Source organism: Aphelocoma coerulescens, chromosome 11 (genome assembly GCF_041296385.1).
Source record: "Aphelocoma coerulescens isolate FSJ_1873_10779 chromosome 11, UR_Acoe_1.0, whole genome shotgun sequence".
NCBI classification, from domain to species: Eukaryota; Metazoa; Chordata; class Aves; order Passeriformes; family Corvidae; genus Aphelocoma; species Aphelocoma coerulescens.
This window is the reverse complement of record NC_091025.1, coordinates 8,028,267-8,055,231: the sequence shown is the minus strand read 5'-3', so window position 1 is coordinate 8,055,231 and position 26,965 is coordinate 8,028,267. Positions and strand designations below refer to the sequence as shown.

At 41.4% G+C, this 26,965-nt stretch overlaps 1 protein-coding gene across 1 annotated transcript in view; it reads left to right on the top strand.

Moving 5' to 3' along the window:
• GLG1 (golgi glycoprotein 1) overlaps window positions 1-26,941 on the top strand; it is an 84,204-nt gene extending 57,263 nt beyond the window's left edge. The window contains exons 9-26 of the mRNA XM_069026458.1: window positions 4,796-4,917; window positions 5,662-5,763; window positions 7,658-7,811; window positions 9,436-9,573; window positions 10,352-10,438; window positions 11,317-11,379; window positions 12,042-12,155; window positions 12,558-12,646; window positions 13,508-13,625; window positions 14,605-14,697; window positions 15,207-15,344; window positions 16,646-16,769; window positions 17,094-17,236; window positions 17,460-17,561; window positions 18,188-18,295; window positions 18,894-19,014; window positions 20,839-20,945; window positions 21,422-26,941. Of these exons, the coding sequence (XP_068882559.1) occupies window positions 4,796-4,917; window positions 5,662-5,763; window positions 7,658-7,811; window positions 9,436-9,573; window positions 10,352-10,438; window positions 11,317-11,379; window positions 12,042-12,155; window positions 12,558-12,646; window positions 13,508-13,625; window positions 14,605-14,697; window positions 15,207-15,344; window positions 16,646-16,769; window positions 17,094-17,236; window positions 17,460-17,561; window positions 18,188-18,295; window positions 18,894-19,014; window positions 20,839-20,945; window positions 21,422-21,589 (2,091 nt within the window). The 3' untranslated portion in view covers window positions 21,590-26,941. The remainder of the gene's footprint in view (window positions 1-4,795; window positions 4,918-5,661; window positions 5,764-7,657; window positions 7,812-9,435; window positions 9,574-10,351; window positions 10,439-11,316; window positions 11,380-12,041; window positions 12,156-12,557; window positions 12,647-13,507; window positions 13,626-14,604; window positions 14,698-15,206; window positions 15,345-16,645; window positions 16,770-17,093; window positions 17,237-17,459; window positions 17,562-18,187; window positions 18,296-18,893; window positions 19,015-20,838; window positions 20,946-21,421) is intronic.
• Window positions 26,942-26,965: the final 24 nt, after the last annotated feature.

Here is a 26,965-nt window from a genome sequence, read left to right as displayed (position 1 = left end):
TTTCTTTTGCCTTTTTTAAACTCCATTTTGGCCCAAATACATCCTGCTTATCATTTCTTTAAATTGAAAACAATTTAGTTTTTGTTCAAACTCATTAGTGCTTTTTAATACAAAATTACATTTTTGTACTTAATACTTGGTTTTAATGACCCATGACCCCAAGAAAGTGAAATCAATGATAAAAATGGCAAAGGAGTGTTAGTGCTGATGTAGGAATTTGGGGAGATGTATGCTCTTGACTTCTTTTAATATACAGAACCACTGTTCTATATATTTCTGTTGTAAATGTAGCTTAAAACTTGAGCCTCACATGATGTCAGTTTGTGTGTATTATCAAAGATAAATTAATACCTGTTAAATTTTTGTAAGGCATTGGGTGCTTTTGTGGTGAAGCTTTTCTGCATAAATACCAGGTGTACTTGTGCAGCAGCTGTACAGTTTGAGTCATTCCTGCGGGGATCTGTAGTGCATTACTTATGCTCTGCAGCCTTTCTGTGAGAAACTGAGTGTTTGTTTCTGTTTAAATACAAAATTGAAACTGCTGCTTCAGAATTTTGTTATTTGCAAATATTCATAAGATCAGTTAATCTTGGGAATAACTTTTAGATCATGAAGTGCATGTTCAGAACAAGTCGTAAGTCAAAACAGGAGACCCCCAAAAGTGATACAGGATTTCAGACTTCCAGAGAAAATATCTTTAGAAATTTAGAGCAGATTTGGAGGTTTTTTTAATTCTCTTATACTTAAGATACTGCTTTTTTGCAGTGAGCTGATGCAATAGTAAATAGGATTGTCCATGAGTTTCCTTAAGTTAAATGTGTTTTGTTCTCTGGGCAAAGGACAGCAGAAGCAAATAAGGTGTTGATTTTATAAATTACATTTAGTTTGTCTGGATTTTTAATGGGCAAAAGGAAACAGATGATTGCAAGAACAGAATAAACATTTCAATGTTCGGAGTTTCTGAAGACTGACATGGTGCTATTACATAGCTGCCTACAACTTTTGAAATACTAAATAATTTATCGTTCTTATATTTTGTATTTGAATGGTAAGGGTTGTCAGTGGCTTTGTTGTGTTTTGATTTATTGTGTTAGAATGAGCTTCCTACTTTCACATTACCTTTGCAAGGAAGAGAATATTGTGTGAAAGTCTTCCAGATATTAGGCAACTTGTGCTAAAGACTCCAACTCCCTGTCACATGAGGTTGGCCCAGATGGCAAGCCCTGAAGAAGGGAAGTTAGAGATCCATCCTTTAGAGTAAGCTGGAGCCATTTCAGTTCTTTTTGTGTACCTAGAGAGCACCTTAGACATATGGTTCTGCTGTGGCTCTTGATGGTGGAGCTGTTGTCTGTGGCACTCCTACATTTTCACCTGCAGAAACAGAGAGCAGCACAGATGCTCTGGGGTGGTCCCAGCAGAGCTTGCTGTGGTTCTTTGGGTCCATCTCCAGATGTTGTCTTTTCTATAGAGTCAAAGACTCACATCCCTGTGCTTTTAGCAGCATCATTAGGTAATGCTAGTACAGCACCTTGATTTCTTGGCTAACTCAAAGCAATAGGTCTTGTCCTGAAATTCTTCCTTATAGAAGCTCTTTGACTGGACGCACATGCCTAGAAAGTTTGCTGGAGGCAATTGGAAGGGAAAACATCTAATTTGGATCTGGTTTTACTTACTTGTCCTGTCTGTGAAGGTTTGCTCTGATTCTGCTTGTCTTATGAAAGGAAGACTTTTTCCCATCTGCCAAAAACAACCTAAAGAATCCTAAAACAACAAAACACAACCAAAGAACCTCCATTTTATTTTCCTGTAAGGCAAGAGCATTGACTCGTACCCTTTCCTTCAGATGGATTATGAGTGATTATTTGTATTTAAAACTGTCAACAAAATGCATTCTTAGACCTTCTCAAACCCCCAGTATTTTAATCTGAGAAGTTCCATTTCTTGTGAGACACCTCAGCCAGAGTCATCTTGCATGTGAGAGTCTGTGCTCACACCTAACTGCTGTTGTGCAAGAAGCACATCTAGACCCAAGTGTCAAAGCTGTGCGGGGGTTTTGTCTTCGTTTCAACAGTGAACTTGCCAAAATTCTAAAGCTCTGTGAATGGTGGAGAACAATGGCTTTCTGTAAGTGGTTTGGCCTAAGTTAGAAAGAGAACCCCTGGATGTGTGTTGAGCCTCATTGTGCCCAGCTGTGGACATAAGGGATCCTGCACACACATGTGTGCTGTGGTGGGTCATCAGATAGGAGATTAAGTGTCACTTAATTGTGAGCATCAGCTGTTCAAAGGTCTCCAGCTGTGCTGGCAGTGTATAGCACCTCTGGTGTTGCTTGGTGAAAGCAGTATTTTATATTAGAGCTGTTGGCAAATCGTTTTTCAGATATGTGGCTTCTGTGTTACCCTGGTCTTATCTGGTTTTTTTTTTCTGTTCAGACCTTTGAGCATCTAAAACTCCAATCCCTGCTAAAAGGGCATATATTTCTTGCCTCTAGTTTCTAATACAGCTGTTAAATTGGTAGTTCACTGTTAATTTAGTTCCATGTCCAGGATAAAAGTTCAGGGGATTGTAAAGTTTATCCAGCTGCTTTTCAGCTGTGAGGGTTTGTTGTGTGAGGGAGGAAAATCCTATACAACCTTCACTTTTATCACTGTTGCCAAATTACTCCTTCTTCCCTGCAGTCAGGGCAGCTGGCTTGGTGCTGCACATCTTGCATGTGGTTGAGAATTAAGATTGGGAATTCTGCAGTAGTGCCCAAAACAGGGTGGAAGGATAAGGAGGTGCTTCTGAGCTGTTGTACCCAGTGTGCTTTGCCCTCTTCCACTTGATAGCAACAGAAATACCAATTAATTGAGACCTGAGGAAGAATCCTGCCTATATAATGCTCTGGCCAGTTTATTTAATCTGTGTGTATAAAAAAAGTGTTGGGTTTGAGGTTCTATTCACCGATTTGTCCTTGAGGGAGTAAATTCCACCTTTTTGATATGTAAGTCACCTAATTTGAAGTAATCCCATCACTTTACACGCAGAGTATTCCCCATCCATGCAGGCTGTGTGTCTGCACCAGCAAAACCACAATAATCTTCTCCCTCTTGCAGTGACTCTTAAAACGTTTGTAAAGAACACATCCAGTTAAGGTGCCACTCTGTTATGAACTGTATTGGCTTCTGTTTGACTCTTTTCAGAGTTGTATAAAATGTTTATTTATTTTTTTTTTAATTAAAGTATCCCAAGAATTTTTGATAGGCAGCCCTTTTCAGCTGCCTGCATCCCTTAGAAGCTGATGCTGGGCATAATTAAGAGCGAGTCGCAGCAAATCCTGTGTTCCTCCCAGGCAATCTGTGGTCTGTCCTCATGACTGCAAGTTTCCTATTGGATAAATTGTGCTAGCTTGTATTTTCTCCAGTTCTCTGATGCTTTTTTCTTGCCTGTGTTTTGAGATGTTAGGGTTTTGCCCCTGGGAGTTTCCTGGATGGTGTTTAGGTGCAGACTTTGAAAGGTAGAGGATAAAATTGTAACTGTGCTTTTGATTTAGTTGGGCTGAGGGCCAATGACTAAAACCATTAACTAAGTGTCAAGATGTTAGGAGCATACGGACCATTTGATATTGGTGTGCAGTTGCCTTCTCAGCAGCCTCTCTTTTTTTTTTTCCCTTCAAATTTGTCAGCTGAAGATGTTTGCCTACCGAATGATGATACCAGTCTGCCTTCCATCAGTCTTTGGAAATTCACAGCTTGATGGAAAATGAAGTGGGGCATGGAGATCCTTGGCTGAATTATGGTCCAGAAGCTACCTTTGTCCCAGAATTGAGATTTACCCAAATTCTCTTTCCCTGGCCCAGCAGACACCTCCCAAATTACTGTGTCCGGATTTGATTTTGTAACATAGTGCTAAATATGCTAAATGATGTTTCCTTACTAATAAGAGAGAATTGTTTTTCTGCAGCTTTTGTCAGAACAGCTGTTTCACAAGAAGAAAAGATTTGATGGAACTGTTCATACTCCATTTACCTATGACAACTGAAGTATTTAGAAGTCATAAAGGGAGTGCTGGGATATCAGCTTTGGGTTGGCACACCCGGTCTTTAAATCTTTGGAAAGTTTTTATATTCATCTTTCATTTACACTATGACTTCTCTTAAGTAGTTAAAACAGGGTGTCCTGCATTTATTTTATACCTTAGACACACACATACATACACATACTAAAAAAATGTGTACTATAGACCCTGACTTCCAAAAGCTTGAGCAGGCATCCCTGAGGAAATGTTACTTCATGGGGCATCAGAACAGGACATTTTATCCTGTGTTTCAGTAAAACTTGTACTCTCCAGGCAACTAAAAAACTTGTTTGGACTTCGTAGATAGGCACATGATCTTTCAACATTGATTTGGGTTTCAGTTGTAAATAGTATTCATAAAAATACGACAAATTTGTGCGTTTGATATCGTCAGCCTTATGGAATGAGGCTACCATCAAAGCTTAAGACAGATCACAAATAGAGTATGCAGATTTTACCTGTTCTAGTCTGTAAATTGGTACATAAGTAGTCCAAGTTTACAGCTGACCTTCAGTGTGTGACTGGTCTCATACAATGTTCCTGGGATACCTTCATAATGATAATTAGGGTCCAGCAGTGCTGGAGTTGGCAGCACAAGCTCTTAAAATAAAACACTGCAGAGCAGAGTTCATGCATTGTGATGTTGTTACTGGCCTAGAATTGCCACACTGAGAGGTTGTAAGTGCTCTCATTTAGGTCTTTAACATTTGTTTTCCTATCCACAATTCCTTTCTTCCAGCTTCAAACCCTGATTCAGGAAACGGACCCCGGTGCCGACTATCGCATCGACCGCGCGCTGAACGAGGCCTGCGAGTCGGTGATACAGACAGCCTGCAAGCACATACGGTCTGGAGACCCCATGTAGGTCCCTCTCAGAACTGATGGGTTTTTTTCTGTTAGGCATCTGTGAAGGTTGTGTGGCTGACCAGTAGAGACACTAAAACCTGTCCAGACTAGTGACTCCAGTCATAGAGGGTTGAACTGAGCTGTCTCCGTTCTTGCTGTACAAGCAGGCCAGTATTTTTATAGGAGTGTTGATGTGACCCCTCCCTTGGATCGAGTTCCCCAAAGAGGCAGACTCAGAGGGTGGGTCGAGGGGCGACTCAGAAGCCTAAGCCGTGCCCGGGTACATAGGAGGACTGGTTTAGCACTGGTGAAGGATGGAGCTATCACAGACACTTAGACTAAGTTTGTAACATTTGGTGTGCTAATTTCTCTAACTATGTAAATCTCAAGCAATATCACAATGTAACAAGCCTGGAAAGGCCAGGTAAGCAAATCCATAAGGCAGAGACAGGTGTCTCCTTTGTCTTCAGATCTGATAATATATTCTGCCCTGAGCCAGATTTTCTGTGGAATACTCCTTACGATTTCGTTGTATATCAGACTTGCTGAGATAACTAAAACAATGGAGCGTGAGAGAGTACAAATCTGATATATACTTGTTTTAGATGTAACCTTTTTGAAGGAAGAGAAAGATCTTCACTGAGTTTGAGCATCTTATCTATGGTTCACTGGGAAGACTGATTTGGCAACACCAGCTGTTACAGGGAAGCTTAGCATGATTTTAACAGTCTGTGGCCTGGCTTTTTCTTCTGTTTGCAGGATTCTTTCTTGTCTGATGGAGCACTTGTACACTGAGAAAATGGTAGAGGACTGTGAGCATAGGCTCCTGGAGCTCCAGTATTTTATATCTCGTGACTGGAAGTGAGTACTGTAAAACAAGATATATCTTTATTTGATGTTACTTGCATTAAGTGTTTGTATGCATTAGCAGTTCCTTTTAAAACAGTATAGCTTGTGGTGGTTCAGAAGAGGACCTTCAAGTATGCCAGGTTGGTAGGGTGTTAATGCCTGTGTAGAACACTAAAAGCAAAAGCTGCTTAGAAAAGGTGTGATGCCACTTAAATCAGGTACTCTTGCGGAAGTGATGCAACCTTAAAAAGTGCTCAAGTTTGAGCTCTAAAATTCATTGCATCTAATTAAAGAATTCTGTCTGACCATATTGAAGTTGAAGGTCTCTTTCTCTGCAGGTGGCAGCCAGTTGTGTCTGCTCTAAGTGCTGCAATATGGAACTTAAGGAAACCAAGTTTTTAAGTATAACCAAGATGCACTGTGTGAGAAGCTTCCTGCCTCCATTTCTGCCTTTTTTCAAATTCTCTAGGTGTGATTACAGCCTGTAGAGCAGATATAATACCCTTCAGAGCACTACTTTTCCATCTTTCTCATCCAGAGATGGCAGTGCTTTGTTTTAAATATATACAAAGCCCCTTGTGCCAGTGTTGGTTAGGATGAGGAGAGAATAAATGTGATAAACGTGACCAGTGAGGAAAGAATAAGTGTTTGGCTTGTCTTCTAAAGAAGATTGAGAGGTGAGGAAATAGAGTACATTAAATGGCCTTACTGCAGGAAATTGAATAATTGTTCTCAGTGGCCACAAAGAGTGTAAGGCAAGAAGTCCTGGGCTTCGATTACTGCAAGGAGTGTTCAAATCAAACATTAAGAAAATCTTGACTCATAACAAGTCATGTATTTATGGACAGCATTGCCAGCAGCTGAGAGCTGATGTGCTCTGTGAACCTTCTGCTTTTAAAATACATGGGGCTTCATGGACCAGGGAGTTTAAGGCTTTTTGGCTGTACATTTAGTCGTCTCAATAATTATCTCCATAGGCAGACAAGAATACTTAATTTTCCCCCCCTTCCTGTTTGTCTTCACTGCTGTGTCTCCTGCCTGTACTGTTTCCAGCAGGTAATTAATTGTTTGAGTCAAACTTAAGGGATTGGAAGAAGGAAGACTGAGTATTTGCATTTTCTTGGGAGTAAGGATAATTCTAATTCATAGTGCAGGCTGGGCAACATTAGCTTATCTTTGTTTAACCACTGTTCGCCAGAACTGGCTTATAAATCTGTTGTACTGACCATGTGCCTCAGACATATGCACAGCATAGAAAGGGTTTTGTTGATATCTTTATCATTATCTATATAATTGTGTCCACTGAAATCACTTCATGTTTGTTTCCTATAGTGTTTATAAATAGGAAGATTCCATTTTGGAAAGTCAGTAATATCTCAACTTTCATGTAATTAGACATCATCTTAAGAGATCTTCACTTAGATGCCAAGCAGGGGACACTGAGTTTTCAGCTGGCTCAAATCCAGGGCAGACAGAATCAATCCAACTTAGATTTTTATGGAATTGGTGTTTCAGAATGGCAGCAGTACAAAGTATGTGTAAGATATTACACAAGCAAACTGTGGTATGTACCTGCCTTTCTGCTGGTTCAGGACATCAAGGAGATGATTTTTCCTCATGTGTCAGCCAAATGGCTGGCATCCTGCAGAAGAAAATGGGAGGTGCTTCAAGAAGTGTTGAAAATTTGATCTGTAATTAAAGGTTTTGGTGTTTTTTAGGGAGTTGATTCCAAATTGAATGACAGGCATTTTGCCACCTGTTGGTTCAGTTGGTCAGACACTGCTGCTGAGTGGTGTCCTGGTGGTGCCTGAAACCTGAAGTGGATTTTCTGTCCCAAAAGCATTTCAGGATATGAAAAACATTCCAGGCTTGAATGAAATGCCAGTGATAACTTCTCTGTTTGCAGATTGGACACAGTCCTTTACCGCAAGTGTCAGGGAGATGCCTCCCGCCTCTGCCATACCCATGGCTGGAATGAGACCAGTGAGCTGATGCCTCCAGGGGCTGTTTTCTCCTGCTTGTACAGGCATGCGTATCGCACAGAGGAGCAAGGAAGGAGGGTAAGTGCTGATGGGCAACTTGCTGCTTGTTGATCTGTGGTAGAAGGGTTGCTCACACATTTGGAAGTTGGACACGCTATGCTAAAACTGCCAGAACTCAGAAAACCTGCTTTAAATCATTTACTGCAGGTGGTAGTTGCACTGCTTGGGGTGCCCAGCTCTTCCTCAAGGGTGCCCTGAAGGCCTAGGTAGTTGTTCTGGTAAGGCAAAATAGGCCCAGCAGGAATGGCAGACCCGTGGAGAGACCTGTGTGCTGACACCGACTTACATTTCTGTTCAAATGCAGTCCAAGTTCTCCCTCATGTCTTTCCAAAGAGGAATGTGATTCCTTGCAGATAGCCAGCGTAGCTGCAAAATTGGTTTTATGCAAAAAGGAGTTTCAAGATCAGCTTTCCTTGGCTGCTTCTAATTAAGTTTTGATTTGTGCCCAGCTTCAGATTATATTCCATTTAATTCTTCCTATTGATATAATGCATCGTTCCAGTTCTTTGGAGTTTGCTGTACTGATAAATGTGCTTATGCTGTCTTTAAAGAAGGCAGTGGGGATCTGACTTGCTGCCCTGCAGTCTGGAGATCCACCATAATCGCATTTGTGGTTGAGAGGTGCTCTTTTCAAGTTTGCTGCCCTCTCGTGCCTTTAGCAGGGCACTCAGATGAAAGCACCTGGGTACTCAGTTCCATTTCTTTTGGCACTGTAGTGTACACAGCCCCTAGGAGTTGATGGGTTTATACAAGGGCTCAGTTTAAAAATTAATTTCCACAGCTTGATTTAAAAGGTCTTTTGTGGCAGAGGTCAAGTATTGATTGAAAGTATGTCTTTTAGGAATAATTTTTTTTAATGCAGTTTCTTAGTCTGCTGAGTTGAGACTTTTTCGTTCCATTTCGTATTAGTGCTGACCAAAGAAATCAATAGCCACCCTGCAAATAATCTATCAGAGAGAGAAAAGGTTTTTAAATGTGTTTTTCTTTTGGAAAGTAGGCTAAGGGAGCAGCTGTCATTTTGAGATTAATCTTGGAAGCAAACTCATGGGAGGTTAGACCTGTATTTGTTTCCAGTGCTGTTGACAGAATGCTAGATAACTTCCAGTGGTTTGGATTTTTAAATGTATGAAGCTTTAAGCTTCAGCTGGTGCATTTTAGGTCTGATAAGCATCATACCAGTATCCCTTGGTTTTCTACAGTTTGTTTCTTCCTGTCTTGCAAGTGCTGACTCTGATGTGCTGCAGTGGGGATTGCCTTATTCTGGGCTTCTCGTTTGGTAGTGAGGGCATGAGCTACTTTGACTTTTCTTCTCCAGAATCAGTCTGTGGCCTTGAGTGAGGGGGGATGGTGCAGCAGATAACCTGGGGACCTGATCTGACATCACATTTCAAAAAGTGAAGTAGAGATTTAAGAATATAAAATTAAACTTAGTGGAACAAGAGGAGCTTCTATCTAAACTAAATGACAGAGCTCCAAGCTCTTTTGAAACCCAGATTTCTTGTTGGGGCCCTGGCAGGCCTCTGCCTTCTGGGATTGATGATGGCATTTGTGGTCACTCTCAGAACCTTACCTGACAGCATCCTGTTTGCCCTGTGTGGATTTAGGGACCCTGTATGCCAAACACTCCCTATTCTTTTTGCAGCTATCACGAGAGTGCAGAGCAGAGGTCCAGAGAATCCTCCATCAGCGAGCCATGGATGTGAAGCTGGACCCAGCCCTCCAGGACAAGTGCATGATTGACTTGGGGAAGTGGTGCAGTGAAAAAACAGAGACAGGGCAGGTACTGTACACAATATCACTAGTACTTTGTTTGCAAAACTGGAGGGGTGGGAAGGACAGAAAGGGGATAAAGGGACATCTCACTGCCTCTTTATAGTGGAGACCATGTTAAAAATGGGTGCAGTTTGAAACACTCTGCACCAGACTCAGAGACAGGAGGTGCAAAGGAGCTTTGCGTGTTCAAATGTTAGTGGAATGAGAAGGGAGAAGAGGATAGTTAGCAAAAAGGGCTTTAATGAAGCAACCCTACCTCCCTCAACCTCCTACTTGTAATATTCTATTACAAGCTTGATATTTCCCACATAAACTTTATCCCATTTCCATTTGGCAAGTACTGTCATGCTTCCTGTGTTTACACAGAACTGAACTAACATCTGTAGGTACTTAAAAAGTTTCAACAAATACTATCATGTTAAATTGCTGTGCCCTAGGAGGGCTGTAGCAAAGGGACCGTTCTGCAGCAGATGCTGTAGACACCGCTCTCTTTTTGAAGTGCCCATCATAGGTTGGGTAACTAACCTCTCCTTAAGGTTATGGAAAGGGCAAATGTGATATTCCAGAAGTGAAAGCACATCATGCAGCTTTTGAGAACAAGTGGTAACATCCTAGACCAACACTTTCAATTATTGCTATATATGTGTGCTCTAGTAGAGGAGTGGGATTAAATGAGATTTAGGACTTTACAAAAAGGAGGGCAGTTTCACGTGTGTAACAATGTTTTAAGCCTAAAATTTCAACTTGGGTTGTTGGATCACCCACTAAAATGTCTGTTTCTGTAGGAGCTGGAATGCCTTCAGGACCATCTTGATGACTTGGTGTCTGATTGCAGAGACATAGTGGGAAACCTCACTGAGCTGGAGTCTGAGGTGAGTGGTTTTCAGCCTGAGGTAAAGGCAATAGGTAAGCATGTCTAGTTAAGCATGTCATTTTAATAATGATGAAAAAGCCTGAGGTTAGAGAAGCTGTAGAAATGCAGTATTCTGGGATCAAAAAACATCCTTTTTACCCCCATACAGTGGAAGTTTTTCATGGAGATTCCTGAGGAAGAGAAGTGAACAACAGGATTTTAGGCTGTTGATGGCATTTCTCTTGCTTTAAAGATCACTTACAGGAGTGAAACTAAGATTTGCACAGAAACCCAGTTACCTTTAATACAAGTCAAGATACGTGATGGGACTTGAGATTTTGCTCGCAAGTAGTTCTGAGTACTGTATTGCAACTTCCCTATCAGTCCCAAAAATTTTGCAAGCAATAACCACCAGGTACATCAGTAGAGATTTCAGTGGTGTTGGCAGTTTTATCTATTTTACAAAGCTTCATATTTAACTGTCAAGCCCCAGACTGTTCCCCGTATCTCTTAGAATTTACACTGTGCCCTAGGGAAAGCTTCCTTCCAGTGGTTAGAAACTTTGATTTGCTCAGAACTATGCTAAATCTTCAACTCCTGCCTAGGTGTAAGGTGATTTCTAGTGCTCTATCACCCAGTTTGGAGGAGAATGGCTGAATTATTCAAGCCAGGAGTTTCTGTGGAGACCAGGCTCTTCCCATAAGGCTTGTCTTGCATTTGCCATATTGGCAGGAGTGAACCCCGGGATTTCCAGAGCTAAAGGGCAGAGCTGTCTGGATTGCATTTTTCAAAACCCTGTGAACTGGGTTGAGTTTGAGTTGTTAGCCCAGGTTTTTCCTGGAGTCCTTTTCTCTTGTGCATTCACTATGAAAATGAAAAACTTCTTATTTTCTGCAGGACATTCAAATTGAAGCCTTGCTAATGAGAGCATGTGAGCCCATTATCCAGACATTCTGTCATGTGAGTATTCTGTAATAGTGTGAATATCTTTGAGGAAAAAGCTCAGTGGGAAAGGTTAGAGAGTTTTAGTATTAGTTCTTGCTACAGTTCAAAAGTAAAATCAGAGGTAATCAGTTCCAAAAGTCTTTAATTAAAAAATCACCCTGAAATAAAAATTATTAGTTCCAGCTAGTGTTTCTGCTGTTGTCATAGTCCTAGCAGAAAAGCTAGTTTGAAGATTAAATTTGCTCTGTAATTGGCAAAAAACACTCTTTACAGTGAGTTAAATACTAGACTTTTTTTGTTCCCCTTTACATGCAGGCAGCGTTTTTAGCCACTCTGCTCTGTGCAGCTGCTCAGTACTGCTGAAATAACTTCACTGGTGTAGGGCTGAGTAGTTAAAGAGCAGTGAAGGCACCTAATTTTAATATGTCATGTAATCACTGAGTCTCTGCAATGTGTTTTCCTGAGTCTGAAGTGTGTGTGTTTCTGAGATGGCTCTTTTCTGAACTGCATAAACATAGTTGTGTACTGGAGTTGTGTGGTGCATCTCTAGGGTGGTCAGCTCACCATGGAGAGTGGGACTGTGCGTTCCATATTTCCTGGTCACAGTGGGCTAAAAGAACATAAAACCCATGACTCGTAAGACTAGCTAATTTTTATTCCTTTCATGTCTTATTCAGGAGGTTGCAGATAACCAGATTGATTCTGGGGACCTGATGGAGTGTCTAATACAGAACAAACACCAGAAGGAAATGAATGAAAAATGTGCAATCGGTGTTACTCATTTCCAGCTGGTAAGCAACACTTTTCTCTGCTATCAGTGGAAGGCTGTTCTGTTCTTTCAGGGTGTTGATAGGAATGAGCTAATTATGAAAATGCTCCTTCTTTGAAATTGATTTTACACTGTATTTAAAGAGCTCTTGCGAATTCAGACAGTTGTATTTGCATGCCTGGTCATAAATGGTCACTTCCAGAGGTGATTTCTTTTCAACTCCTCCTTAATCCCTGGCATATGGTAGACAGGGTCCCAACTTCTTCAGCAGTGCAGCATCCCCTTTGCTTCCATGTTAGTAAGTTTGAACAAAAGTATGTGCTAATTGTATGATTGAACAAGTGTTCTTTTGGCAGCACTTCACTTTTTTTTTTTTTAAACTCCACATGACCAAAGCTGTTTTTCTCCCGTTTCTCTCTTGCAGGTTCAAATGAAAGATTTTAGGTTCTCATACAAGTTTAAAATGGCTTGCAAGGAAGATGTGCTGAAACTGTGCCCCAACATCAAAAAAAAGTATGTAGTGCCTGACCAAACAGCAATCTGATTGTATAAGTATGTAATTAAGTGTCAGAGTATTTCATGATAGGATGAAAATGCTGGACTTCCTTTAAAGGCCAGTTGGTTTGTATGTGTTCAGTTAGTGATTGTGTTCTGCAGATGCTTAAGGTAGAGGTCTGCCTCTTAAAATTACTTCTGCCTTACTCCTGGATAGAAGCCTGTCCTCTTTATTTTACTTGCTCGGAAATTAGCTAATTATTACAATTAGTTGATTGCACATCCCAGAATGTTTTATATCCTTGCTAGATTCATTGTCTTCTAAGAGGCAGACTATTGTTGTTCTAGTTGCTGATCTGGGAAGGGAAAATAGCCCACTTGTTTTATCTGGTTTATTCACTGCAGTCTGAGGGGGTTTTTTTTAATGTTGTTCTGCTGTAGTGTAAGGCAGAATTACACACAAGGTCAGTCGTGTTTGCGGATAGCAAGACTATTTGCATTTTATGAGATAAATGCCCTTCTCGTAGTGTAAAAGGATTGCTTGCAATGCTGTGTAGGTATTCACCTTCATCTATTTCTGAGATGAAGCAAAGCTTTTCTAAAGTGCTGACATGACTTTAGAGCAGAGGTCTTGCTGGGCAAAGGGTTTGGTGGGATTTTGAATGTCTTCCTGTCTGCTGATCTAGACTCCAATTTAGGTTTTAACTGTTATACAGTTATTGTACATAGAGCTGTACCCAGAAGTGAGCACAGATGCACAAGGACTTCATACTGTGTTTGGATTATTGGAGTCAGTTTCTCTGTTGTGGTAATCCAATACCAACCTTGGCTGGTCTTAGTGAAGGGTGTATCAGTAAAAAGCTGTTTTCTTTTCTGCAGGGTAGATGTGGTGATCTGTCTGAGCACAACTGTGCGCAATGATACTTTGCAGGATGCCAAGGAGCACAGGGTCTCTCTGAAGTGCCGCAAACAGCTGCGTGTTGAGGAGCTAGAGATGGTAAACATGCCTGAAACTCTTGTTCTGCCCTCTCTTCTAGTGAGGTCCATCAATTAAAACTTCCTGGTTTGTCCACCTTCGGGGAAAAAAAGGAAGCTCATTTGTAAGATGTATCTAATTTATTTTTTCTGCTTTTGTTACAACACAAGGCTCAGTTGCCCTTCGCAGTGAAAGTACTGATTGTCTACTTTAACGCCTTAAATATAGTCTCACAAAGGCTAAGGCAAGCTAAATGGTCATTGGAATTTCAGCTAGAAGTGATTATGTTTAGTGTTAGACAGCAACGTGCTACACATTCTGATGTCCTTAACGTCCTCTAGGAAAGAACAAAAGCTTCATTTTACAGACTGAGGAAACAAGCACAGATGAAGCAACTCGACTCCAGCTGCTCCAAGTTGCTCAGTGGATAAATAGGAGTAGTGTTTGTTCTGGTAGGCAAAGCTGCCTCTCGACTTCCTGCTGCAGTGCTTGCAGTAATAAACTCTTAGGGTCTTTGTCCTGTAGATACTGTTTAAGTGTCAAAGCTTCACCTTAGGTCCATATCGGAAGAGGCAGCACTCTTGCCTTTGTATGGAAGAATTCAGATGCTGGGCATCACCAAAAACAGGAAACTTCATTCACATCCTTGATCACCTGCTGTTAATATGTCCTTTAGCTTTCACATGGAAAGATTTTAGTTGTCTTGGGCAGTTGTGATGAAGCCCTTTTAGGAGAAGCAGTGGAAACAACTTGCTAACTCTATGATTTGATTTAAACCCTTTCTTCAGTGTAAAAAGCTGACTGATCGCTGCAGGGAATTCCAAAGTTGATTTCCTACTAACACCATTTCTCACACCCAAGACCCTTACACTCAAAGAAACTGAATGGCTCTTGTGAGGGTTGCTTACTTTTTGTGAGTAGAGGTCTCCAGTTAAGAGACTAAAAAAGTAAAATAGTCTTGAGTCCTACTTTAAGGCTCATATTGTAATTTTTCCTGCAGACTGAGGATATCAGACTTGAACCAGAACTGTATGAGGCTTGTAAAAGTGACATCAAGAATTACTGCCAGAACGTGCCCTATGGCAATGCTCAGGTAATGGAATTTATTAATAATTTACAATTTAATTTGTACTTTCATTTCAGAAAACTTTTGCCCCTGTAAGTGCAGCTCGAGGTTTTCATTTTGATATCACTCAAATATTTTGGTAGTACTTCGGACTGTTAATTTCTTTCTTTTCCACTGGTACACAAGCATTAAAACTGGGGGAATGCAATGCTGTGAGCACTTCATTCTTCAGTTAATGCTAGTTTTAAGCTATTTGCAGCTGGTTACTGCAAATGTTGCTAAAGATTTCTTAGGATGACATTTGTGTTTTTGGAATAAGTCCAAGAGACCCTCTTCATCTCATTAAATCTTTGTTAGAAAAGATGAACTTAAAGCAAGTTCTAGAAATAAGCTTTGGTAATGACTTTAATAAAATCTAGGCATTGGGATCTTAACTGTCCAAATGAGATGAAGGTGGTCATTAGGGGAACACATGGCTGTGTATGACAGAATCATATCAACAGTGTGTCCATTATGCCTGCAATATTGTGTTGTAGATTATTGAATGCCTGAAAGAAATCAAGAAGCAATTGAGTACACGGTGCCACCAGAAGGTGTTTAAGCTGCAGGAGACAGAGATGATGGACCCAGAACTGGACTATACACTCATGAGAGTCTGCAAGCAGATGATCAAGGTAATGGTAGTGTGCTCATTTAAAAGGGTGAGGTTGGGATATAAGAGCTCTATCAGCTTTGAGCTTCCCGTAAAGGCTTGTTACAACACTGCTATGCTCTTTCAGGAGTATGATTGCTTTTTTGCAAAGTAATCAGTTTCTTAACTCTGAATCAGGCTGAGGTTTCTTCAGGGCTCTTCTCTTTCAACTTCCTGATCAAAGCCTGTGCACTAATAAATTTGTCTTCCCAACTGCCAGCAGAATTGAGGAGGGAATCTGTGCTGAGGCTTCTAATACAGTTCTCATCCAGTCAGTTTGGATTTGGATTGGCTTTTAGCAAGGGTGAAGAAGTTATTACAGAGAAGAGTAAAATCTTCAGCTCACTGCTGACCTGGTGCGCACAGACTTTTATCAAACTGATAAAGCAAGCAAAATCATGCAAAACTTAAAATTAGAAATGAAGGCTGGAAGTGGTACCACGTAGAAAGCAGCAGTGAATGTTCATATAAGACACTCTTTCACAGTAGCCAGAATTGCAAGCCCTGAAACACTGGTATGTGTGGTCTGTATGCAGTGCCCTGACTCCGTATTTTAGCTGATGAAGAACATCTTGAGAGTTATTTGCTCTCCAGTGCAGACACATGCTTTTAAAAAGAAACCCGTGAGCTCATCAAAATAGTGAGGATTTGAAGATGCAACAGCCTTAGGTTACACCCATAGAATTAGTTTCTAACAAAAGAAATTAGTACCTTGGTCTGAGTTTTGGGTGAGCTGGTTCACTTTTGACTATCTGATTCAAGGGGGGAATGGGCTAATTACTGTCAGTGAGCTCCTCTCTGCTTTCTCCTTATATGTGGTCTTAGTTTGCACTGAGTGGTACTAATGAAGTCTTCACTGTTGCTTTGTCCAAGCAGCATTTACGTGGAACAGCAGTATGTGTATAGACTTAAAAGATTGCTTTTTTCGTTTCTAAAATAAATGGGAACAAAAGTAGTTGAGTATGAAACCTAATTTCGTGGGTATTTCTTTCCAAGTGTGCTGTTTCTTAAGAATAGAAAATAAAGGCAATTTGCTTTTGATAAAGCCAGTCAGGACTGTACAGCTCAGTGCTCAGTCCGTAAGCAGAGACATTAATACCCAGGGTCAATTCAGAGAGTAGCACTGAAATGTTGGGGCTGGGCAGTGTGGCTGTATACCTCTCTGCTGGGCAGGTGATTATTCCCTTCCATGAATTCGAAGCTGCTTGTTGGTTTTGGTTTTTGTTTTTTCTAATGCTTTTAGTGATGAAACTTGTTGAGTTTTGGGGATATTTTTTTTTGTAGCGCTTTTGTCCAGAGGCAGATTCGAAAAACATGTTGCAGTGTTTGAAACAAAATAAGAACAGTGAAGTGATGGATCCTAAATGCAAGCAGATGATTACCAAGCGCCAGATTACACAGAACACAGGTATCTTCTTCTGAAAAAAACCCAGAACTTGCTTGCCCGAGGTGTTCAGCATGGCAGGAGGAGTATCAGTTTTGTTTTATTCTCCTTTGTGGTTTTATGTGTACACACTGACCTTAGTCAGTGGGTCAGCATGTGTTGTTGAATCCTCTTATTCCTGAAGCTCTTATCTCACAATTTGAAATTCTATTATGAAAAAATACTATTTTTCCCCAAAGTGTATAATGCCATCCAGGAAATTTCTATCCTATCTCTTTTTGGAGTGTTACGCTCTGTAATCTGAAGAGATGTGTGCTCTAATGAAGTTCTGTCATCTCTCCTGGTTAGATTACCGCTTAAACCCCGTGCTCAGGAAGGCGTGCAAAGCAGACATACCAAAATTCTGCCAAAATATCCTGAATAGGGCCAAGGATGATACAGAGTTGGAAGGACAAGTCATCTCATGCCTGAAGTTGAAATATGCAGACCAGGTGAGTAGAGCTGGTGCCTGCAAATGAGAAAATGTGCAGGATCGTGCTGATCAACAGTCATTGAAAAACAAATCCAACTTGGTCTTGTGGTGTGTGCAATGTATGTAACAGGCTATACATAAAGGAGGCTTTTATGTTCCTATTCAAGTATTATAGAATACAGGTTAATGTACAAGGTGGTTGATTTCCAGTGATTGAGTTAATGACTTTCTCCTGCAAATAGCGTCTCTCTCCAGACTGCGAGGACCAAATTCGAGTGATAATCCAAGAATCAGCCCTTGATTATCGGCTGGATCCCCAGCTTCAGATGCACTGTTCCGACGAGGTAGGAGAGTAACTCTATAGCTGCTTTTGCAGGATGAAAGCTCCCTTTGTGTAGCGGATTTTTGTTTCTCAAAGCATGAACTTTCCTAATAACTAAAACAAAAAAATCCCTTTGAGCTGCTTCTAGCTAGTCAGATTCTCTGCTTGTGACTTTTGCCCAGTGTGTAGGAATTGAAGTTTCCTGTGCAGTGCTAATATGAAGTTAATTTTTTCATCTGGGATCTCATCAGTACTTATGACTATGGAAAATCACTTTTTTCCTGTTGTCAAAAAAAAAGTCAGTTCTCTGGTCTTGCCAGCCTTAACTGGAATACAGTCAGGCTTTTTGAGTTTTCACTTTTGGTAACAGAGTTGGTCATGCTTCCAGTGTTACTTACTTCATGCTTTCACATTCTTTCCATGCTGTTTCCTTCCCTGCCCTCCTCCTCACTACAGCGATATTGACTTCTTGCTGTTGGGTTTCAAAGGGTTATGCATATTGCATGAGCCAGGCTGCATTTGGCTTTGGGGATTTTAGGGGGGAAGCAATCTCATCATGTATTCTTTAGCTGTGCCCTGTGATGAGCTAACATATTGAGATATAAATGTGCTAAAAGGCAGAATGTTAAAACACCTCTTTCAAAATAGATTTCCAGCTTGTGTGCAGAAGAAGCAGCAGCTCAGGAGCAGACTGGGCAGGTGGAAGAATGTCTGAAAGTGAATCTGCTGAAAATAAAAACTGAGATGTGCAAGAAGGTAAAGAAAATAAATTGGATGTGCTCTAAAAAGCTCCTATCCCTGCAGAAGTCTTTGATTTTTCCAGATCACAGCCTAGGTCATGTTCTAGCTAGTATGTGGCCAGAGCGCTGAAATTTCCCTATGCATCTTGGTTCTGGCCTGCAGTGATTCAATTCAGTTTCAATTTGCCAGTGAAAATTGTGCTGGGAGTTTCTCCTTTGCAATTCCAGACTTGAATCCTTTCTTGATTATGGTTTCTTAAGGTTCTGTTACTAATCTGTTTCTTCATGTTATCTCCATTGCAGATTTTTCTAGTCCCAGGCTGTGTGATCGAGGGCTATATGAATTGTGCTGTGGCTAGATTTCAGTTCTATCTGAAGTAGTCCTGGCATATTGACTTCATCTTTTAGATTAATATGAGTATTTTAAGGAACGTTACAAACCAGGACGCTTAATTAAGCCTAAACCAGCATTCATAGCCTTATCCAAGGACAGTGGTGGATTTTCTCATGATCCTGGATTTAAAAAGATGATACACCTTTCAGAGTCATTGATCAGCATGAGTTTTATTCTGTCCCCTTTTTCTGAGATGTACTTGAAATTTTCTCCTCCACAGGAAGTGCTCAACATGCTGAAGGAAAGCAAAGCAGATATATTTGTTGACCCGGTACTCCACACAGCCTGTGCCCTAGACATCAAACACCACTGTGCTGCCATTCCGCCCGGGAGAGGACGCCGTAAGTGCTCGTGCTGTACTTGTGTAACCTCTCAGTCCTGAGATATTTAACCTGCATTTTCTTATCAGCCTAATCTTATGTACAAGATATTTTCACCAGTCATTTGTGGGCAGCAGGATGGAACAGCAGCAGAAGTGTTAGATGAATGGATGTCAAGAAGTCTTTCCTTGTGTCGAAGGCAGGACCTATTCCTCAATCCTGATACAATATCCTTGTAGCCTTATCTGCAGATTGAATGAGTGTATTTTATGTGCCATCATTCTTATGATTGCTGACAATAGCGTGTGATAGCAGATCCATAGACCTTCTGTAAAATCCCGCCTCAGTTAAATTCCATTGAAAATGAGCTTTTCATACACATGAACTCATTTTTCAGTGAGGTTTATCTCCCACCTTGTATCAGCTTCACACAAAATCCAGCTCCCACATTTACATATGACAGTGTTCTATCAGACCGTATCAAAAGCTGTCCTAGAACTAAACTCCTTTTCTTACAGCAACAAGTTAGTTTGGATTCACAAGATTCATTCTAAGCTAATTTCCTTGGTTCTTCTTTCTTTGTCAGTCTTTGGCCATATTTGGCTTCTTCATTTCAGTATTTAAATTTAAACTGAAGTATTTTGGAGTTTTTTTTCTTCTCTGCTTAAACATACGACTCTTTTCCAGCATTGCAGAGGGTAAGTAATCATGACTGCACTTTCTAAGTTCTTGTAGCAGCTAAAGGCTATGAGACCTCATCAGCTGTTCTAAGTCATCCAAGACTGAGTTCAGCAAGTTCAGACCACTTGAAACATAATATATTTAAGTGTTTCCTAGCCCTTTCTTTTCCTGTTTGTGGTCAAGCTCTTGCACTTTGTTACTGTTATTAGGTTAGCTACTTGGATAGGATGTGGGGCTGTTTAAGAAAAACTAGTGGGAGAAAAAAGTTCTGAATTTTCCCATCTTACTAAGTTTATCTGGCATTAAAAATAACAGACAAGTATTTTCCTGATCGTTATGTTTCATGCTGGTTATTGAATGCATTTCTGAAATTCTGGATATCCTTTATTTGTTCCCGCTTTGTCATAATTCTTTTGATGTGTGTTCTGATGTGGTTGCACTGAAGGTCTGCAGGAATTTGCAGCTTAGAGAGGGCTCTGCCTGTGAGTGCTTGAATTGACAACTGTGCATTAAAAGTCTGGAGCTGGTTTAACTAAGTCTGTGGCCTGTTGGCTACAAGCTAAATAACTCTTCACTGCAAAGCAGAATACATCTAATTAGGGATTAGTCAAGTATGGTAGCATGGAAATAAAATACAAAATTTTATGTTGGTGTCTGATATGAGTTGGCCAAGCCCCTCTATAGGCACCAGAACGCTGTGATCCCAATTTCCTTTTCGCAGGACTGTGTGAAAACTCAGGAAGTTAAGCCTTTCAAAATATATTGTTGATCAAAAACTCCTAACAAGCCTAAGGAGATAAGACTGTGTTTTTCTGAACTGAATTTGGTCTTAGCTCTCTCGAAAGGCTGGTGGCATGGAGTTCAGAGTGTACAGCTCGTTGAAGGTACAGATTTAAAAGACTTCATAAAATCTCATGTAAACCACGTGAATTATATATTGGATACGTACTGTAGTTTCTTTTTGGAAGTCAAAATTCTTTGCATCTCCAAATGCAATACTGATCATGAATCTTGGTGAAATTGCTAGCCTCAGGCATAGTCTGCCAGGTCTGTTTAGAAAGCCTTGTAACCATCAGCCTACATGAGAATGGAAGAGCCCCTCTCTGCACCATGTTATCGACACCACTGTTGCTATTTTGTAACACCATCTTCTGCACATTACAGAAATGTCATGCTTAATGGAAGCTCTAGAAGATAAGCGTGTGAGGTTGCAGCCTGAATGCAAGAAACGCCTTAATGATCGTATAGAAATGTGGAGCTATGCTGCAAAGGTGAATATGTAGACAATTTCCATTTTTTATGCCTTAGATCTCTCTGTTGCAAGGTATTTATGAAAAACTTGAACTGTAATGAAATTCTTGTCTCTGAATGAAGTTTAGTATTTTGAGTTTGGTCCAGAAAAACTGAAATCAGGTCGTCTTGGAACTTATATCTTACTCTCACTGTGTCTGGGATGCATCCCTAACAATGCAGAATTAAACTATCTTTTGTGCACACAGGGCTTAGTCTCCTGTAGAGAAGGTATGGGGCAATGAAATAGGGGCAGGAAAACTTCCTGTTATAAAGGTGCCTCCTGAACAGCAATTCCTTCAGGTGAATTATTGCAGGCCTGCTTTTTTCTGGTTCAGGCCAACTCTGACGATGACAGGAGGCAATAGCAGTACCTGAGACTAAAGCTGGTAAATTTCACAGCTGAGGGTTGCATAGAAAGCACAGCTTGGCTCATTTATTCCCTTTTCACCTCCAGGTTGCCCCAGCAGAAGGCTTTTCTGACCTTGCCATGCAAGTTATGACCTCTCCGTCCAAGAATTACATCCTGTCTGTGATCACAGTTGGCATCTGTGTACTCTTCCTCATTGGCCTGATGTGTGGACGCATCACCAAGCGGGTGACAAGAGAGCTCAAGGACAGGTAGAGCCTGGATTGCCTGCTGAAGAAATGCCTGCCCAGTGCCCAGTTTTGTACAGCCCTCCACTGTATAGTCTACCCACCCCCTCTTGTGAGAGGAGAATAAAAAAAAAAAAAAAAAAAAAAGAAAAAAAATTAGAACAGCAGCAGGTGTTGGCTCAGTTTTCCCATCCTGGATCTCATCCGTGGCATCTTCATCCTATGAAAGTTTGTGTGCAACATTGGCAGCCCAGCCAGAAGCTTTTTGTTAGCCCTTTGTTAGCAGACTCTCGTTTACCTGCCTGTAGACAAGTCTCTGTTGTACTGTTGGAACTGCCTTCACTCTCCAAATCAGACTGATATGACCTGCAGCTCAAGCAGTTTTTAAGTAAATTTTTAAAGACAGACATATGCTGCATACCGACTATATGATTTAGGTAATGGTTCATACTGAAATCTAGTCATCCTCTGTGGCTGGGTGAAGTTGAGGCAGGAAATTAAAGGGTAAATTGCATCTTACACCACAGTTGGCCTTGTTTTGGACATCTTGCTCGTCTATGTAAAGCATCTTCAGAGCATAGTCTTGGACAACCTAAGGACACCAATCACTGGTGTCATCTCCTAGTGAATATCCTGCTTTTGTGACTGTGGATTTTTTTGGCTGAAAAGATGTCCTCCCTTTCTTCCTCTGCTGCTCGCAAGATAGAATAAAATACTGACCAGGATTGAATACTCATGTGAGCTGTACACTTGTATTTCAGTAGATTAAAGACACGATGTAGACACGAGATGTGTAGAGCCTGTCAGTAGTGAACAGTGTCAGTGGGCAGGAAGCGCTCTGAGCAGTTACTCGGTCAACTTTTTTATTAGCCATGATGCAGTAAAATTCTAACACTCCTTTTATTTTACCTTGCTGCTGCTAAGCTGTTGCCCTCCCCAATTAACTGTGTGTAGATGGTATTGATGCACTGGCGGTGCAGTGCTCTGTCAGTGATGCAGAAAGCACCAGAACACTCAGCATGCTCTCTCTCCATATAACGGTTACTTGTGGGTTAGCACAGTGGTTTGTAACCACGCTCTGGCTCTTAATGGTTTGAATCATGGTAGCACTGAAGAGTGGTTTTCATTTCCACAACTACAGTTGATGGTGATAACACCTGGCAGTTTCCTGGGATGTAGGACACAGGTGCCGGTCCAGAATGCCAAGCAGAAGTGGATGGAAGAATGGTAGTGTGGTACGAAAGGCAGAAACATCTGGATCTTTAAGGGAAGTAGCTTTTGCATAGTTACCATCAACATGGCATTTATGCTATGTATAGTTATACTTCCAGAACCGGATACTTGCACCCAAGAGCCCAAAGAAAGGTGTTTTGGAAAAGCTGCACCAGTAGTTGTGGCCTCTTCTTACTATCATCTGTGTTCCTCAAGTACAAGGAGGTGTGGAGCTCATAAGACACGTGCTTTGACTGAAACATGGAGTATGTTGATGAAATCTAGAAGAGGCTGCATGAGAGTTGATGTGTACAGGAGGATATGTTTTATTCACATTTTAGATGTGCTCTCCTATGTGTGCTGTGGTAAAAACCATGTGCCTGAAACTGTGCAACTTAGGCTGATGCTTGAACTGTAACTTTATTTTCCCACTTAGCACACTACTAGGTAAGACCTGGTGTTTCCATTTCTCCCCATTGTTTTCTAGAAGAACAGTGGAGGTGGTTTTGAGACACTCCAGAGTGTGGACCAGCTGATTCTGGTGATGCTGTGTATACAGAATGACATATACAAAATACTGTGAGCTTTTGCTATGACATTTTTGCTGAAGCATTTTGCAAACACACCTTCATCCTGCTCTGAGGATGGTGGCAAACTAATATGGGTTTAGACTTGCTATGCTGGTGAGTCTCACAAACACTTCTGGTTTTGTAGCAAAGTACTGTGAACACAAGCCAAGCAGCAGCGAAAGCCTCAGTGATGAAGTTTCAGTGGAGAGTTAGTGTATGGTAGGATTGCAGTTAAGTGGTGAGGTAGAACTGAATTTAAGCCTGAATTCCTTTTCTTGCCCCACTTACCTGGTGTTAAGAGAGCTTGACTGGCTGTCTTGTCATCATGAAGTGGAGCAGAAGAGAAACAGTTAATCAGGTGTCTTGAGGTAGCACAGGTGTGTAACTCCACAAACATTAGTTTGGCAATTAGAAGTGTGTGTTGTATCATTTGACTGAGTGTTGAAATGACTGCTGTCGAAATGGATGTGCTCACAGAGCTGCCAGCAAGGGAAGTGGGATCTTGGTGCAGCCTTGCTTGCTGGCATGAGTCCTGCTTCTCCAAAATGTCTGTCAGGCATAATTAAATTGCCATTGGAGGGCTTTTTTTAAACTGTTGTGACTTTTTGAGAAGGCATTTTGTAACCTGATTAGCTTGAAAAGCCTAATTAGATGGTTTATTGTCTAGAAATAGCATCTTCCACTAAATTCCAAAAGACATTGCAGTGAAAATTGTAGGTTTGTAGCCATAGTTCCGAATGTAAACCCTGTTCAGCTCTGAAGGTGACTTTCTTTGCTTTCAGATTTAAGGCTTTCTGGGTTTTTTTCCTTTTTAATTTGGAGAAGGTTATGGTAAGGGTGCCCGGAGCCTGGCATTAGGAGTCCGTGCTCTACGGTGGTGTTAGTCTGTGGCTGGTGATGTTCTGCCTATGTCAGGCTCACCTGGGAGTTCAGTTTCAGTGTGAGTGTGCTGGGATGGTGTTACAGGTGTGTGGCTCGAGGCCCTTGGAAAAAAAAGTAGGGTACTAAATAAACCTTTTGTCACAGTAGACACAGACCCACCTTTTAAAGGATGGATGCTGGCAAGGGGTCCAAGCCATTTTATCATTGAGCATGTTATCTTTTCACATTTTAAAAGGGGGTCTCCTACCTCTGGTGATGACCAAATCTACTTTTTTCTCAACTAAAAATCTACCAGTCACAGTCTTGACGCATTCTCCTCCTTTTCATGCATACCTAAAAATCTAGAGGTTTCACAAACACAGAAACCCACAGGAGTACTGTTCCAAAAATAACTGGTTTTGCTGTTGCCAGCACATCATCTTGCCTGCAGGTAACCATTTTCCACTGCAGAGAAAGAATGAATCAGAGTCACAGAACAGTTTTGAGTTGGAAGGGACCTTAAAGCTCATCTCATTCCAACCCCTGCCTTGGGCAGGGACACCTTCCACACTAGACCAGGGTACTCAGAGTCCCATCCAATCTGGTCTTGAACACTTCAGGGATGGGGAGTCCACAACCTCTGTGAGCCACCTGTGTCAGTGTCTCACCACCCTTGTATGAAGGTGTGAGAAATGGTTGTAAGAAACACTGCTGTTGCCTTGAATTCAAGAAAGCCTTTTTAACTTCTCTGTTGTAATAGAGAGCGTTAGCAATAGCGGCAGTCAGCCGAGAGAAGCTGTGGAAGCCTGTGGTGTGTGGAAGTGTGGAAGAACCTGTGGTAGTGTTTCCTCTTCATAACCCTTACCTCTCACTGGAGAAGTCTGCCTTCCACTGAATGCAGTTTAGGAGATGGTTGTTGGTTGGGTTTTTTTTTTCTCCTGATCATCACAAAACCTTCTCTTGGAGAGCCAGATGCTCTCAGAGCTAGACTTGATGATGCTGGTGCTTAGGGCATGGATGGAAGAGCTGGATGTTTGGGATCTGGCAAGGTGTGCAGCTCTCCATTTGCTTCCTGCTGCTGCGAGGGTTAACAAGTTAGGCTTCCTAAATGACGGCATGTGCACGTGTCAGGAACTGTGCATGATGTGCACCTCTATACTTCACTCCTGCTAGCCTGTTACAGTTCATTCTCTTTCACAGTAATAAGCTTATTTATTGTTTACCTAGTGAGTCTAATCAAGTCCTTTTGTGAGTTTCAGCGTGGGAGTCTCCTGCCTCACTTTTGTCATTAGGCTGCTGGAGTAACTCAGATATCTGAGTGGGAACAAAATTCCTGGCACTTGAAGTACCGCCCAGCACACTGAGTTAAGTATTGGTGTGTTTGTGTCATTGCAAAGGGCTGGAAAGACCCTAGTGAAGGTTGAATAATTATGTAGCAAAATTTAGCATTTCCTCCAGAATCTGACCCTGTGATTGATCAGTGTTGCTCTGAAAGAATCCACAGTAAGTGCATTGTAGGGAAAATAATGATGGTGACTGTCTCAAGTACGGAAACTAACTGCAGGTAGGTGCAGAGAGAAGAAATGTGACAAGCCAGAGGGATCCTTGGAATCCCATAATGTTGTAGAGGAATTGTGATCAAGTTGGATGGTGATTTCTGTTTAAACACAACGTTATTACGTAGTGAAAGAAGATTGTAGGTTTTTTTACTTTATCAGTTTTGTTTGGAAAAAAAGGTAGTTTTGAGGTGTGTATGAGTGCACAAGTATGGTATGAAACCAGACAATTTCATCTAGCACTTCTGTCCCTATTTAAAGTACAGCTCTGTGGACTCCAAACAGCTGCAGTGTGGGTTTGTGTAAGAGCACGTTCCTAATTCTGGGGTTCAGATCCTCCAGGCAGCTCACAGGTACTGATCTGTGCGCAGTCTCCCTGTTTGGGAGCCAGACCTGCCATCTTGCTTCCACCAGTGAGTCATGGTTAGAGGGGACCCAAATCACACATGTGCCAGAGAGAATTCCGCTGGCATCGCTCTTTGTCCTGTGCTGGTGGAATTCTGCATCTGCTCTGTGGAGCTCCTGAATGCTGCCTGGGATAGGAAGGAATAACAACGTTGCTCTTCACTAGCCAGAGGCAAGATTTTCTCCTTCCACAACACCCAAATTTGATTCCATAGCTGACCAAGCACAAAGATCCCTTCCAGGGTGAATCGCTGCACCCTGAGATCCACCCCCTGCTGCCCCTGTATTGACTGAATTAGAAGTGCTCGTGTAGCTCTCGCCTTGGGAAATACTGAACTAGGAGAAAAGGGAAAGGTGTGACTGCTGCCCGTAGAAGCAGAGGATCGGAAGCTGTGAGTAAGGTGTGTGTTGGACTGGGCACGAGCCGGGTGTTGGGGGAAAGGGGCTCCCCAGCACCCCTCAGTGTACAAAGCAGACCCAGCAGATTCCTATGGTACAGCAGATGCTGTTTGAACGTAGTCTCCTTTTTTTTATTATAATTATTTTTCAATGTGACATTAACGAGACTTCTTTTTTGTAAATTGTTTCCCCTTTCTGTGTATAAATCCTGGCCACTCCTTGTTTCAGTTGTTTTTTTGGTTTCTTTTTTTTTTTTTTACATGTCCATGCTGTGTAATTTTTGAGATGTTACTGAAATTCTGAACATAATAATGTGCATTTTTTTTTTCTGTACAGATGAAATGGGAGAATTTAATAAAAAGAGTCTGCAGGTTTGTACTTGTGGTGGTTTATTTCTGAGGG